Genomic DNA, 17,375 nt, shown 5'->3' on the forward strand with positions numbered 1-17,375 from the left:
AGAACCAGTTGTTTCCGTACCATGTACAACGTGTGCAGGCACTATCAGCAGCTGATTGGCCTCCACGGGTACACTTCTGCGAGTGGTTCACCCACCAATGTGTCAATCCTCATTTCAGTGCAAATGCTCTCTTTAGAGATGAGGCTTCATTCCAACGTGATCAAATTGTAAATTTTCACAATCAACATGTGTGGGCTGACGAGAATCCGCACGCAATTGTGCAATCACGTCATCAACACAGATTTTCTGTGAACGTTTGGGCAGGCATTGTTGGTGATGGCTTGATTGGGCCCCACGTTCTTCCACCTACGCTCAATGGAGCACGTTATCATGATTTCATACGGGATACTCTACCTTTGCTGCTAGAACATGTGCCTTTACAAGTACGACACAACATGTGGTTCATGCACGATGGAGCTCCTGCACATTTCAGTCGAAGTGTTCGTACGCTTCTCAACAACAGATTCGGTGACCGATAGATTGGTAGAGGTTGACCAATTCCATGGCCTCCACGCTCTCCTGACCTCAACCCTCTTGCTTTCATTTATGGGGGCATTTGAAAGCTCTTGTCTACGCAACCCCGGTACCAAATGTAGAGACTCTTCGTGCTCGTATTGTGGACGGCTGTGATACAATATGCCATTCTCCAGGGCTGCATCAGCGCATCAGGGATTCCATGTGACGGAGGATGGATGCATGTATCCTCGCTAACGGAGGACATTTTGAACATTTCCTGTAACAAAGTGTTTGAAGTCACGCTGGTACGTTCTGTTGCTGTGTGTTTCCATTCCACGATTCATGTGATTTGAAGAGAAGTAATAAAATGAGCTCTAACATGGAAAGTAAACGTTTCCGGACACATGTTCTCATAACATATTTTCTTTCTTTGTGTGTGAGGAATGTTTCCTGAAAGTTTGGCCGTACCTTTTTGTAACACCCTGTACACTGTATGTGTTCTGGCTGGAGGCACATCGCTCTGCGCTCTTGTATGTGCAAGTGCTGAATAAACCTTCGTTAAGTGAAGTTAGTGTTCGTCATTCATCTAATTATACCTTCTTCTACGTGACAATATTATAACATTAATTTCAATATCTTTTTGATGTGTAACCGAACTACAGATTTTAGATATATCGATGAATGTCTCTATTGATTTATGCAAAAGTTCCTTCAGTAACATAGCGATTTTGGTGTGTTCTAGAATTATTGATGAATGAATATTTTATATGTTACTTCGTTATTTCCTCCTCATATACATCATGATCAAGAGCAAAATTCATCTTTAATGTAAAGCGCTACATCAGCAAGATAAATATAATTTGAATCGTAATTATTCCTTCGTTTCTACAGTTCCTGTGTCGGGCAACTTCACCTCTGAAACTGATTCTGATGCGGAGATCGTTGGACCGGAGGAGCTTTACTATGAGGAAGAAGAAATTGTCTCTGAGCATCTCGAAACGGGTAACTTTTGATTTAAGCAAAACAGAGAATGATTACGAGCACTTCCACTCTCATAACTATATATCTGAGTCTCCTATAAAACTACTTTTATACCTTCTAGTCCCACCTGTGGTCTAGAGATAGCGTCTTCGATTAATAGCCAAAACGTTTTCCGCCCCGGATTCAAAACCTGTCATTGCATATACGAAGGTTGACTGAAAAGTAATGCCTCCACCTTCGTAACTCTTCAACAGTTTGCAGCATTGGTATGCGACAGGTACTCACTTGTTCCATAGCCTCTTCTCTACAACTCCAGTTGTCGGGAAGCCTTAGCATTCTACGGTTGTGTTGTAAAGTGTAAAGTACGAAACCCTGCACAGACGGTCGGTCAATACGATTTGAGCTACGTGCAGTCATTGAATTCTTGACAGCAGAAGGTGTCACCGCAAAGGATATTCCTCAGAGAATGAAAGCAGTTTATGGTAATTGTGTTTACGGGAGTACTGTAAGTCATTGGGCGAGTGACTTTAAAGATGCTGAGGCGAGAATATCTGACCTGCGTGACAAACAAAGGGTTTGACGCCCTGTGACAGCAAGCACCGTCGTATCACTCAGACAGAAATTTCAAGCATAATCGGCATTTCACAAGAACGTGTGGGTCACTTTATTCGTTTGCTTGCAAACCACTCACTTCACGTGCCACCACAGCAGAACTTCACAGACAGAATCTCACCACCGTACGGCATCCTCCATACAGTCCAGATTTAGTACCGTCTGACTTCCATCTGCTCCCGATAATGCTTCTGATGAAGACGTTGAGAGGGCTGTGAGACTCTGGTTGTGGAAATAGAGTGTCCACTTCCGTGGCGGCTTCAGAAAACTTGTTCATTGTTGACAGAAATGTATCCAACTGGCTGGTGATAATGTGGCAAAGAGAATATTGGTAATGATCACATTCTAAGGATTATTTCTGCGTTTGATTTACTAAAACATTCCCATCGAAACCCAATTAACGAAGGTGCAGGCATTACTTTTGATTCAACCGTCGTATTTTGATTAATAATCAGCACTGACAGCTGAAGGCTTCTTGCATGAGAAGTCACCCCCATTCTGCAAAGGCCTTGTTTAAGAGGGCGGAGGAGCGGACAAAGATTCAGGGAACTCTCTTCCCCTTGGGGTGGGAGACTGTCCCTGAAGGCGGAGAATCACCAATGATCAATGGCACTATGATGCAGAAGGCAATGGAAACCACTGCATTGAAGACACACAACATGTATCCACAGGACACGTAGCCTGTCACTGAAAAAGTGACATGATGATCTCTACATAGGCAAAAGATTCCGGAATAGTCCCCCATTCGGATCTCTAGGAGGGAAGTTATGGTTCAAATGGCTCTGAGAACTATGACACTTAATTTCTGAGGTGATCAGTCCCCTAGAACTTAGAACACACATCCATGTCCGAGGCAGGATTCGAGCCTGCGACCGTAGCGGTCGCGTGGTTCCGGACTTTAGCGCCTAGAACCGCTCGGCCACTCCGGGCGACCTAGGAGGGAACTGCCAAGGGGGAAGTAACCATGAGAAAAGGACTGAATACCCAACGAAAGGATACCGATTTACGAGTCGGAGCGTGGCATGTCAGAAGCTTGAACGTGGTAGGGAAGCTATAAAATCTGAAAAGGGAAATGCAATGACTCAGACCTGATATGGTAGAGGTCAGTGAAGTGAAATAGAAAGAAGACAAGGGTTTCTGGTCACATGAATATATGGCTGTATCAACACCAGCATCAGAAAATGGTATAATGGGAGCAGGATTCGTTATGAATAGGAAGGTGGAGCAGAAAGTTAATTACTGCGAACAGTACAGTGATAGGGTTGCTCTTACCATAATCGACAGGAAGCGAACACCGACAACGATAGCTCAGGTATACATGCCGACTTAGCAAGATGAAGACTAAGAGATAGAGAAAATATAAGAAGATATTGAAAGAGTAATACAGTCGGTAAAGGGAGATAAAAATCTAATAGTCATGGGAGACGGGAATGCAGTTGTAGGGAAAGGAGTATAAGAAAAGATTACAGGAGAATATAGGATTGGTACAAGGAATGAGAGAGGAGAAAGACTCATTGAGTTCTGTAATACGTTTCAGCTAGTAATACCGAATACTCTGTTCAAGACTCATATGAGGAGGAGGTATAACTTGGAAAAGGCCGGGTGATACGGAAAGATTTCAGTTGGATTATTTAGTGGTCAGACACAGATTCCGAAATTAGATACTGTATTCTAAGGCGTACAGAGGAGCAGATGTAAAATCAGATCACAACGTAAAAGTGATGAAGAGTAGGCTGAAGTTTAAGAGATTGAGCAGGAAGAACCAAAATGCAATGAAGTAGGATACGGAAGTACTAACGAATGATGAGATACGCTTGAAGTTCTATAACGCTATAGATGCAGCAATATGAAACAGCTCAGTAGGCAGTACAACTGAAGAGGAATGGACATCTCTAAAAAGAGAATTCACAGAAGTTGGAAAGAAAAACTTAGTTGAAAGGAAGGTAACTGCGAAGAAATCATGGGTAACAGAAGAAATACTTCAATTAATCGATAAAATACGGAAGTACAGAAATGTTAAGGGAACTTCAGGGACACAGAAATACAAGTCGCTGAGGAATGAAATATATAGGAAATGTAGGGAAGCTAAGACGAAATGGCCACATGAAAAATGTGAAGAAATGAATAAAGTAGTGGTTGTCAGGACTGACTCAGCATATAGGAAAATCAAAACAATCTTCGGGGAAATTAAAAGCAAGGGTGGTAACATTAAGAGTGCAACGGGAATTCCTCTGTTAAATTCAGAGGACAGAGCAGACAGGTGGAAAGACCACATTGATGGTCTCTATGAAGGAAAGGGGGGGGGGGGGAGAGTTGTCTGATGTGGTAGAACAAGAAACGGAAGTCCATTTATAGGAGACAGGAATTCCGGTATTAGAATAAGAATTTAAGATTGCTTTGGAGGACTTACGATGAAATAAAGCAGAAGGGATAAATAACATTCCATCAGAATTTCTAAAATCATTGGGGGAAATGGCAACAAAACGACTATTGACGTTGGTGTGCAGAATGTATGAGTCTGGCGACATACCATCGATCTTTCGTAAAAATGTCATCCACACAATTCCTAAGACTACAAGAGCTGACAAGTGCAAGAATTATTCCACAATCAGTATAACGGCTCATGCTTCCTATTTGGTAACAAGAATATATAGAGAAGAATGGAAAAGAAACTTGAGGATATGTTAGACGACGATCAGTTTGGCTTTAGGAAAGATAAAGGCACCAGAGAGACAAATCTGACGTTGTGGTAGATAATAGAAGCAAGAATAAAGCAAGATCGAGACACGTTCACAGGATCTGTCAACCCGGAAAAAGCGTTGGACAATGTAAAATCGAGCAAAATGTTCAAAATTCTGCGAGAAATAGGGGTAAGCTGTAGGGAGAGACGGATAATATGTAAAATGTACCAGAGTCAAGAGGGAATAATAAAAGTGGACAACCAGGAACGAAGTTCTCGGATTAAAATTGGGGTAAGACAGAGGTATAGCCATTGCCCCTATTGTTCAATCTATACATAGAAGAAAAAGAATGGTTCAGGGGTGGGACTGAAATTCAAGGTGAAAGGATATCAATGATTGATTCGCTGATGACATTACTATCCTGAGTGAAAGTGAAGAAGAGTTACATGATCTGCTGAATGAAATGAACATTCTAATGAATACAGAATATGGATTCAAAGGGAACTGGGAAAGACGAAAGTAATGTGAAGCAGCAGAAAAGAGGACAGCGAGTATCTTAATATCAAAATTGATGGTCACGAAGTGGATGAAGTTAAAGATTTCTACTACCTAGGCAGCAAAATAACCAACACGGGACGCAGCAAGGAGGACATCAAAAGCAGGCTAGCAATGGTGAAAAGGGCAATCCTTGCTAAGAGGACAGAAGTACCAACAACGGCTTTAATTTCTGGAAGACATTTCTAAGAATGTACGTTTGGAGCACAGCATTGTATGGTGGTGAAACATGGGTTGTTGGAAAACCGAAACAGATGAGAATCGAGGCATCTGATGCGTGGTGTTACGTACGAATGTTGAAAATTAGTGGGATGGGTAAGGTAAGGAATGAGGTATTGTGCGGAATCGGGGACGAAAGGAGTATGTGGAAAACACTGACAAGGAGAAGGGACAGGATGATAGAACATCTGTTAAGATATCAAAGAACAACTTCCATGATACCAGAGGGAGCTGCAGAGGGCAAAAACGTAGAGGAAGACAGAAATTGGAATACATCCAGCAAATAATTGATGACTTACGTTGCATGTTCTACTCTGAGATGTAAAGGAATTCGTAGCAGGCCTCATCAAATCAGTCAGAAGACTGATGATTCAAGATAAAAAAGAAAATATTGACTAAGTAAATGTAATTCCCTGTCCTCAATCAAAGAACACTATTCAGTTTGTCCTATTACTTCTGATGGCACAATGCAGTTTATTTAAGCTCTTTCAAATTTTTATTGTATGAACGGTACGTCAACAAAGTAAGCAGAGAGTTAAAGGAATATTCTTTGTCTGCACTTGATATCCTTATTCATTATTCAGAGAAAATGCATAAAAATCACAAGCAAAATTTTGAAAGCCCTGACAGACAGTGGTAGTTGGGAAGTATGTGTATGTGTACCGAATTCCAGTTTATTTATACTGGATTTTGTCTATTCATGTACCTTTATGACAAGATCAGTTCAATTTAAATAGGTCTAAGCTGTAACAAAGGTCAGTAGTGTGATCGGAGGTACCTTGAGAAGAGTACTGATCAATGAGTAAATGACTCTGAAATAGAGTTTACTACTGAAGCAAACATATAATGACGACGGAGTCAACAAATTTCAACACTTACACATTGGTGAGTGACAATCTTACCGGCACTCATGTCAGCAGTTTCAAAACCTGTAAATATAGTACATAGACGGTGACTTCTTCACAGTGGGGCTCTAACAGAATATCACTACTGCACATTCCTCATCAATCATATTAAAATACGTCAACGAATTCTATGGTAGGACTGTTTCGAACGCAGTCATATAAGCGATCCGGTCGTTCTTAGCTTGTTAGTTGATTGTGTAAGTTAATACTGGAGGCGTGCTTCAACTCAAGGTAGCCAGGAAGCATGATTAGAGGTATCTTTAGACGGACAGATGCAGTGAAGGAGACAAGAACATTACTACTGTTACTTTCAGTGCTACATTCAAGAATTAGTGACAACTGAATCTTCTATAGATAACATTGTTTCCTCACAGCTACTGGTTCTCTCATCAACATCTGTCTCATAACCTGACTTCTACTAGTACTTTCCTTTTTACGTCCTAGAATTATTTGTGAACGATTATTGTATAAGTAGTCAAACAATCGCAAATCCAGTATGGAATGTAACCATATTATGAAAAGGAAAGAGTCCGCTCACCACATAGAAAGATGCTTAGTCACAAATAGGCACACCAAAAAGACTATCACGAATAAAGCCTTTGGCCACAGTGGCCTTCATGAGCAATACACACACACACAAACACACACACACACACACAGAAAGAGAGAGAGACATAACACACACACACACACACACACACACACACACACACACACACACACACACACAAACACAATTCACATGCATGACTGCAGTCTCAGGTAACTGAAACAACACTGTGAGCAGCAGCACCAGTGCGTGGTGGGAGTGGCGACTGGGTGGGGTAAGGAGGATGATGGGTTGGCGGCAATGGTGAGCGATAGTATGGTGGGGATGGTGGACAGTGAAGTGCTGTAGGTTAGACAGTGGGCAGGGGAGAGGTGGTGAGGGGGGCAGTACTGGAAAAGGAGAGAAATAAAAACACTGAGTGTGATGGTAGAATGATGGCTGTGTAGTGTTGGGATGTGAACAGGGAAGGGGCTGGATGGGTGAGGACAGTGACTAACGAAGGTTGAGGCGAGGAGGATTATGGGAATGTTGGATGTATTGAAGGGAGAGTTCCCACCTGCGCCAATCAGAAAAGCTTGTGTTCATAAGGCACAGGCTGTGAGGCAGTCATTGAAATAAAGGAAGTCATGCCTGGCAACGTGTTCAGCAACAGGATGGTCCACTTGTTTCTTGGCCACAGTTTTTTGGTGGCCATTCATGGAGACAGAGAACTTGTTGGTTGCTACTCTCACACAGAATGCAACACAGTGGTTGCAGCTTAGCTGGTAGATCACATGACAGGTTTCACAGGTGACCCTGCCTTTGATGGGATAGGTAATGTTCGTGACGAGACTGAAGTAGGCGGTGGTGGGAGGATGTATGGGCAGGTCTTGCATCTAGGTCCATTACAGGGGTATGAGGCATGAGGTAAGGGGTCAGGAGCAAGGGTTGTGTAAGGATGGACGAGTATATTGTGTAGGTTCAGTGGACAGCAGAATACCACTGTGGGAGGGGTGGGAAGGTTGGTGGGCAGGACATTTCTCATTTCAGGATATGACAAAAGGAAGTCGAAACCCTGGTGGTGAATGCAATGCAGTTGCTCCAGTCCTATGTGGTACCGAGTTATGAGGGGAATGCTTCCTTGTGGCTGTACAGTGGGACTTTCGGAGGTGGTGGAAGACTGGATAAATAAGCCACAGGAGAGTTGTTTTTGTACAAGGTTGGGAGGATAATTGCAGTTCGTGAAGGCTTCAGTGTAACCTTCAGTCTATTTCAAGAGGGGCCGCTCATCACTGCAGATGCGATGACCACAGGTGGCTAGGCTGTACAGAAGGGACTGCTTGGTATGGAACAGGTGGCAGCTGTTAAAGTGGAGGTATTGTTGGTAGTTGGTAGGTTCGATATGGACAGAGGTAAGCATCTAGGAAGGTTGACTATTGGCTTGATTAGAACCAGATGAAGCAAATGGGGAAGAAGTTGTTGAGGTTCTGGAGGAATGTGGATAGGGTGTCCTCACCCTCGATCCAGACCGCAAACATGTCATGAATGAATCTGAACCATTTGAGGCGCTTAGAATTCTTGATTTTTAGTAAGGATTCCTCTACATGGCCCATCAATCGGTTGGCACAGTATGGTGCAATGTGGGTGCCCAAAGCCACACCTCAGATTTGCTTGTAGTTAATGCCTTCAAAGGAGAAGTAATGCTGGGTGAGGATTTAGCGGTTAATAGGGACTAGGAAGGAGGTTATTGGCTTGGAATCCGTTGGGCATTGGGAAAGGTAGTGTTTAATAGCAGTAAGGCCAAGGGCATTAGGAATGTTAGCGTAAAGGGAGATGCCATCAGTAGTGTCAAGCAGGGCACCATGTCATAAAGGGACAGGAACTGTTGAGAGTCGGTAGAGGAAATGTTTGGTATCTTTTATAAAGGGGAGTAGATTCCAGGTAATAGGTTAAAGGTCAATAAGAGCAGAGATTATCTCAGCAGGGGCACAGTAACCAGCCACAATGGGGCATCCTGGTTGGGTAGGTTTGTGGACTTTAGGAAGCATGTAGAAGGTAGGAGTCTGGGGAGTGGTAGGGGTACATAGGGAGATTGACTCCAGGAAGAGGTTCAGGGATGGGCCTAAAGATTTGAGTAGTGACTGGAGATCCTGCTGGACCTCTGAAGTGGGGTCACTGTGACAAGGTTTGTAGGTGGAGGTATCTGACAGCTGGTGGAGTCCTCCTTCCAGGTAATCCTTGTGCTTCAAAACAATGCTGGTGGAGCACTTGTCTTCAGGTGGGATTATAAGGTCGGGATCAGTTTTTAGATGGTGGACTGCAGTTCTTTCTGCAGATGTAAGGTTAGTTGGCATGTTGAGGCTTTTGGAGAATCATGGCGAGACAAGGTTCAAGGTTAAGAAATTCTGGAAAGTTAAGAAGGAGGAGTGAACTAAGTTAGACAGGGTTTATTGGTCTTTGGTTGAGACTGATTGGTAAGGTGTCGGCGAAAATGTGTTTCCACTGTCGGGACTGGGAGAAGGAGAGAAGATCTTTAACAAGTCCTGCATGATTCAATTTGCGAGTGATGCAAAAGGTGAGGCCTTTGGAAAGGACTGATGTTTCTGTGGGGCTAAGGGTTCTGTAGGAAAGGTTCATGAGTGTGTTTTGGATATGTTTAGGTTCAGGATTCTGTGTGGTGTTGGGAGGAGATTTGGAGGGTGGAGTAAATGTAGTAGGTCTGTGAGGCAGGGTTTTTCAGCTATCACTAGACATGGGGGAGATTTGGATGGTGTTTTAGAGGTGGTGGACAGTGGTACTCCAAGGCGGAAATCTAAAGTGAGCAGGATGGAGGGCTTTTTGAGCCGGCATTTTGCATGTTGCTCAAGTTCTTGCCAGCCAAGGGTTCCAAAGTGTATACGCTGTCCACCAAAGGTACACAATATATGCATCCATCTGTACACAACTCCTGCTCCCAATTCCTTACCTCATGGCTCTTTCCCTTGTAATAGACCTAGATGCAAGACCTGTCCCATACATCCTCCAACCACCACCAACTTCAGTCTGGCTACAAACCTCACCTGTCCCAACAAAGGCAAGGCTACCTGTGAAACCAGTCGAGTGATCTACAAGCTAAGCTGTTACCACTGTGCTGCATTCTGTGTGGGCATGGCAGCCAACAATGTGCCTGTCTGCATAAATGGTCACCAAAAAACTGTGGGCAAGAAAGAAGTGGACCACCTTGTTGCTGAACACTCTGCCAAACATGACATCCTTCATTTCAATGTCTGCTTCAAGCGCATGCCATGTGGAGTCTTCTCACAGACACCAGCTTTACTGAATTGCGCAGGTGGAATCTCTCCATGCAATATAGCCTACGTTCCTGTAACCTTCTTGGCCTCAATCTTCGTTAGTCTCTGTCCTCACTCATCCAGCCCCTTCCCTGTTCCAATTCCAACACTATGCAGCCATCATTCCACCATTACACTCAGTGCTCTTACTTCTCTCCTATTCCACTGTTTCCACCCCTCCCCATCTCTCCCCTGCGCTCCATCTAACCTGCAGCACTTCACTGTCCACCACCCTTCCATACTATCCCTCCCCCTCCCTGCCCCAGCCTCCTCCTCACCCGCACCCAGTCGTCATACCCACCATGCACTGGCGCTGCTGCTCACAGTGTGGATTCATTTGCCTGATACGACAGTTCTGTATATGACTTGTGTTTGCTCGCGCGCACGCGCGCGCGCGCGTGTGTGTGTGTGTGTGTTTGTGTTTGTGTGTGTGTGTGTGTGTGTGTGTGTGTGTTTGTGTATGTGCATGTGCGTGCAAGTATGTGCGAGTGTGTGCGAGTATGTGTGTGTTTCTATATCTATTGTTTAAAGGCCGCAAGCGCTCTTTGTGACAGTCTTTTTGTTGTACCTGTCTGTGACTCAGCATCTCCGCTATATGGTGAGTGGCAACTTTCCTTTCCACACTATTATTGTATAAGTAACATCGTTATGTCATATCTATTGCTATCCCACCATCAGTTCTATAACCAAACAACAAGTTTAATACAAAACGCCACATTCGGAAAGTAAATAGGTGTAATAGTATTTTCAGTGTTACATTTTCTAAAAATCACTTTCTCATAGGTATCTGAAGTAATAAACAGTAGAGGTTGAGCTACGAGACTGCTGATGGAAAGTAGTAAATATGTCCTGGTGCAACACGCCTGTACTACACTCCTGGAAATTGAAATAAGAACACCGTGAATTCATTGTCCCAGGAAGGGGAAACTTTATTGACACATTCCTGGGGTCAGATACATCACATGATCACACTGACAGAACCACAGGCACATAGACACAGGCAACAGAGCATGCACAATGTCGGCACTAGTACAGTGTATATCCACCTTTCGCAGCAATGCAGGCTGCTATTCTCCCATGGAGACGATCGTAGAGATGCTGGATGTAGTCCTGTGGAACGGCTTGCCATGCCATTTCCACCTGGCGCCTCAGTTGGACCAGCGTTCGTGCTGGACGTGCAGACTGCGTGAGACGACGCTTCATCCAGTCCCAAACATGCTCAATGGGGGACAGATCCGGAGATCTTGCTGGCCAGGGTAGTTGACTTACACCTTCTAGAGCACGTTGGGTGGCACGGGATACATGCGGACGTGCATTGTCCTGTTGGAACAGCAAGTTCCCTTGCCGGTCTAGGAATGGTAGAACGATGGGTTCGATGACGGTTTGGATGTACCGTGCACTATTCAGTGTCCCCTCGACGATCACCAGTGGTGTACGGCCAGTGTAGGAGATCGCTCCCCATACCATGATGCCGGGTGTTGGCCCTGTGTGCCTCGGTCGTATGCAGTCCTGATTGTGGCGCTCACCTGCACGGCGCCAAACACGCATCCGACCATCATTGGCACCAAGGCAGAAGCGACTCTCATCGCTGAAGACGACACGTCTCCATTCGTCCCTCCATTCACGCCTGTCGTGACACCACTGGAGGCGGGCTGCACGATGTTGGGGCGTGAGCGGAAGACGGCCTAACGGTGTGTGGGACCGTAGCCCAGCTTCATGGAGACGGTTGCGAATGGTCCTCGCCGATACCCCAGGAGCAACAGTGTCCCTAATTTGCTGGGAAGTGGCGGTGTGGTCCCCTACGGCACTGCGTAGGATCCTACGGTCTTGGCGTGCATCCGTGCGTCGCTGCGGTCCGGTCCCAGGTCGACGGGCACGTGCACCTTCCGCCGACCACTGGCGACAACATCGATGTACTGTGGAGACCTCACGCCCCACGTGTTGAGCAATTCGGCGTTACGTCCACCCGGCCTCCCACATGCCCACTATACGCCCTCGCTCAAAGTCCGTCAACTGCACATACGGTTCACGTCCACGCTGTCGCGGCATGCTACCAGTGTTAAAGACTGCGATGGGGCTCCGTATGCCACGGCAAACTGGCTGACACTGACGGCAGCGGTGCACAAATGCCGCGCAGCTAGCGCCATTCGACGGCCAACACCGCGGTTCCTGGTGTGTCCGCTGTGCCGTGCGTGTTATCATTGCTTGTACAGCCCTCTCGCAGTGTCCGGAGCAAGTATGGTGGGTCTGACACACCGGTGTCAATGTGTTCTTTTTTCCATTTCCAGGAGTGTATTTTCAACTGTAATGCCATTATTGTAGTGCAGCTAGCATATGCTCCGTTTAATTTGAGAACTTGCCACACGACATGCTATAAATGAAGCAGTGTATGATTTTAGTCTCACGGACTCTTACAGTGTGACGCCACTGAAAACATTTCTCTTCATTCTTCCACCATATCGAATATATTAACAAATCAAGAAGTATGGAGCAATGTACAAACTACGTATCAGAGATATGAGGAGCATGGATGCAGTTACAGGTGGAAAAATCAGCAGTCAGTGAGAAACAACTTGCAGGTATTATTAGAACTGAACTAATCTCCATCCGAACAGGCCTCAGATGGCACAATGGCACCGACCGAACACCAAGTCATCCACAGCCAACAGGCGTCGCTGGATGCAGATATGGACGGCCATCTATCATGACAGGAATTACTACTTCCCACCAAATTAGCTCCTCCTCTGACCACGGCAGGTATGAGTGGACCCTGCTTGCCAACTACGCTTTGCTGACTCAGATGGTGGTGAAGCCTGACAGTGGTTAACTTCGTTGATCGGATGGGGTCCAGTGTTACCACTGCAGCAAGGCTGTTGGCAGGAGACCTTTTATGGAACTAAATATAATGTGAAAAGAGCAGCTAATTGAAAAAAGTCGTTGGTCTGCATACGATGATAAATACAACGTACACCCAATCTCTTACTTTTCCTGCGTTGTGGTCCACATAGGATGATAACGCATGAATGTCACAACTTCCCTAGTTAGGACTTCTCTTTCGAACCAACTGTTACACCCAGATTCTGCCCTAAACTGCGATACTAAACTACATTGATGAGCCAAAGAATCTGGTACACCTGTCTAATATCATGTAGCGCCACCGCGAGCACGGAGAAGTGCCGTAACACGACATGGCATGGTCTCGACTAATGTGTGAAGTGACGTTGGACGAAACTGACACAATGAATTCTGCAGGGTTCTTCATAAATCTGAGAGTATGAGGGGGTGGAGATCTCTTCTGAACAGCACATTGCAAAGCATCTCACATATACTCAATAACGTTCATGTCTGGGGAGTTTGGTGGGCAGCAGAAGTGTTTGAAAACAGAAGAGTGTTCCTGGACCCACTCTGTAGCAACTCTGGACGTGTGGAGTATTCGATTGTCCTGCTGAAATGGCCCAAGTCCGTCGGAATTCACAATGGACACGAATGGATGCAGGTGATCAAATAGGATGCTTACGTAAGCGTCACACGTCAGAGTCGTATGAAGACATAGCAGGGGTCCCATATGACTCCGACTGCACACGCCCCACACCTTTAAAGAGCCTCCGCCATTTTGAACAGCAGCTGACATGCAGGATCCATGGATTCATGAGTTTGTCTCCATACCTGTACAAGTCCACCCGCTCGATACAATTTGAAACGAGACTCGTCCGACCAGGCAGCATGTTTCCAGTTATCAGCACTCCATTGTCGGTGTTGACGGACCCAGGTGAGGCGTTCTTCTGCTCCGAAAGCCCATATCGATGATGTTTCGTCGAATGGTTCGCACGCTGACACTTGTTGGTGGCCCAGCATTGGAATCTGCTGTAATTTGTGGAAGCGTTGCATTTCTGTCACGTTCTTGCAGTTTTCAGGCCGCAGTGATGTCGAGATGCTGTGTCCCATCACTTGTTAGCCGACTATAAGACCACGTTCAACCTCACTTAAATCTTGATAATCTGCCATTGTAACAGTAGTAACCTATCTAACCACTGTACCAGACACCTGTTGTCTGATATAGGCGTTGCCGACCGCAGCGCCGTGTTCTGCCTGTTTACATACCTCTGTATTTGAATAAGCACGCCTATACCAGTTTCATTGGCGCTTCAGTGTAGATAAGGAAACAAAGTGAGCGTAGGAGCCCACCATCATTGTTGATAAACACAATAAATAAAATAAATTAATAAAATTGTTGAAAATACAGAAAATTTGGCAGAAACGCCATTGCGATACCTTGAACGAAAAACTGGCTGTGCCCTTGTTCCGCACGCACACACAAACACACACACACACACACACACACACACACACACACACACACACACACGCACATTGTCACACGCGCACACAAATCGAAATGTGCTGTGATTGAAACACAACTCATTTCAATTCAGCGTTATTTGAAAGCGAAAGTTAGTGAGTGATATTTAATAAATGGCTCAAATTGAAACGAATTTTTGCGAAAATGGCAGTTCCTAAAGGTGCAAATAATTCACAGTACTGTATTGTTAACACCAGTATCCGGTTTTTCTTTTTTATGGTGATAGTGAAACATTTTGTAAGTGGATGGATGTATTTTCGCTAATGGTTTTGAGAAATTTGTTGGAAACAATCTATTCTGAGGTTTGCAGTGAAATTTTCGGTTTGTATAGCAAAGCAATATTCTAAATGCAAATGCTAACGAACCCTGCTAGGTATTTCCACTGAAGGGAAAATAATACCAGAAGCGAGTAACACAGCACCCCAACAGTCACCCTCTCCAACCTTCGCGCGCTCTTATACCAATTCATATTTCCACCATATATCCAGTGAAGTTAAAATGTAAATATTTCTTTACTTAAACCTAATATAAATGTAACTGCTTAAGTGTTTAATTGCATAACAAAGATAAAATTGTTGAAAATAAAGAAAATTTTGCCAGAAACACCATTTCGATACCTTTAACGTGACCGTGTCCAAGTTACATCGTTTAGCCTGTATAATTCTAATTAGTTATAAGGCCAAAGTTAATGGAAACATTTTGGTGCGCTGTAAAATAAAACATCTCTGCTGTAATCCTAATTCTTACGCTGATACGAAGATATAGAAAAGAATATGGTGGTTATTTTGCCATAAATCATCACTTCATGTACTTTCAGCGTGAATTGCCTAGTTTAGATCTCAGAAATCAAGTTACGAAGGCGTTTTTGTCATTGTTACTGTTGCATAAGTCTGACCATCAATAGTTTTGCCACAACGATAGTTGTACTTATAACGTTTTACACAGTTCCCGCGACGGTGAACGTGAACGAGATACCCGTTGACGCCAATATGAAAGACGCCCGTGAGGAGCCCAGTGAGGAGGGAGGCAGCGTGGAGGTGGTGATCGGCGTGCTGACGGCGGTGATGCTGCTGCTGCTCGTCGTCTTCGTGGTGATCCTGGCGCTCAGCAGGAGGCACAAGATGCAGGCCGGCTCCTCACCCACGCTGCTCAGGAACCCCTTCAGCGGAGTCACCCTCAACATGAAGGTCAGTTCGGAATGTGTTACTATTTTGTGGTCAGATGATTCTAGTGGGATTTAAGGAAGGGAAAATAACCAGACATAATAAAAAAGTCTTAACGTAACTGTATAAAAAATAATTTTCTATTAAATACAGAATAAAAGCATAACAATTTTGTGATAGAAGTAATTTCCCGTTTTATTACTTCTTTCATAAGCGTCACTTCTGTTTCAGAACTTCAGCAATTATATGTTTTTGACATTTCTGTGTGATTAATCGCTCCCCATTTTATTTATCTGGTGCTGTAACCTTTCGAAAATCCTGTTTATAAAACTGCAGTTATTTCTCGATTATCACTGAGTTTCTGTTGGTAGCTATTATGAAGGTATCTGTTGACAGCAGACATATTTGGACTACAATAAAAACGAGTTCCCTTGGCTATTCGTGTATATTACTTTTTTGGTTTAAGTTATTACAAATTATCACTGTAAATTTGGAAAGAAGCGATAAAAGTTTCCGCTGAAATCGTTAATTATGTGATCAGTGACGGACATTGCTTGTAAGGTGCACACTTAGTGACCAGCAATTCAAAAATGGTAGACATGTTGTAGTGACAGAAACATGCCGGAAAGCTCATTCAGTTGTAAAAAACATTTTCAATAAGTGATAGTGATATATTGATATATTCTTTTAGCTCGAAGCCTTCGTTGTCAAGATCAACACTAAAGGTTATTGAAATCCTAAGGTATACAAGATACAACTGTCGACATTTACTGAATTTACGGATGATGTGAGTGTTTCTGGAAAAAAAGAACACTGTTGTAGTTTACTCTAGGGAATGGCAGCTGTTACGAATTGGAACGATATATACACAGAGATAGCGTGATTTTAAACTTTCCCGGTGTATAATGATTTTGAAATATTTTTGGGTTTATGCCAGTGGCGTTGTATATAGGGTGTACCATTACGACAACCCCAACTCCTGAATATCCGAGAGAATATTAGAAAATACTGATGTAGCTTCTGCAGTCGTTCAACTACATTTTTGTATGACTTAAAAGCATCATAAACTTATTTGATGCATCTTACTCAGACGAATTATACAGGGTGTTTCAGAAGCGTTGGTCAATATTCGGTGATGTGACAGGAACAATCAATCGAAACAAAATAGTCAAGTAAATAAGGACTCTAAAACGCCTACGATTAGAAGAGCGTTCAGAGTAGCGAAGATGATCAAGTGCTCATAGCTCTTAAGTTATGCATCTCAGAGCACATGTTTACTGGACGTTTTCTCCTTGTTTTGGTCCATACTACCACATACCAAAATATGCAACGCAAAGAGCTTCCAGTAGAAAAGATTCGTTTCACGCCATGGAGGATCAAGAATTGCACATAGCTCATAAGGTATGCGTTTTAGAGCCCATTTTTATCTGGGTTTTTGTTTCGAATTATCATTCCTGTCATATCCCTGAATACAGACCATCACTTCTGAAACATCCTGCATGTTCTGGAAGTGGAAAAGAGCATAATTATTCAGTCAGATATGTGATACAGCTGAACCAAAATTAGCATTTCACTTTCGTACCAA

The 17,375-nt window shown here is 44.0% G+C and overlaps 1 protein-coding gene across 1 annotated transcript in view; it reads left to right on the top strand.

The window, feature by feature from the left end:
- The window catches only part of LOC124776791 (discoidin domain-containing receptor 2-like), a 289,032-nt gene that overhangs the window by 211,834 nt on the left and 59,823 nt on the right, over nt 1-17,375 (top strand). Inside the window, exons 9-10 of the mRNA XM_047251933.1 lie at nt 1,348-1,458; nt 15,573-15,814. Coding sequence (XP_047107889.1) covers nt 1,348-1,458; nt 15,573-15,814 — 353 coding nt within the window. The remainder of the gene's footprint in view (nt 1-1,347; nt 1,459-15,572; nt 15,815-17,375) is intronic.

Source organism: Schistocerca piceifrons, chromosome 1 (assembly GCF_021461385.2).
Source record: "Schistocerca piceifrons isolate TAMUIC-IGC-003096 chromosome 1, iqSchPice1.1, whole genome shotgun sequence".
Taxonomy (NCBI): Eukaryota; Metazoa; Arthropoda; class Insecta; order Orthoptera; family Acrididae; genus Schistocerca; species Schistocerca piceifrons.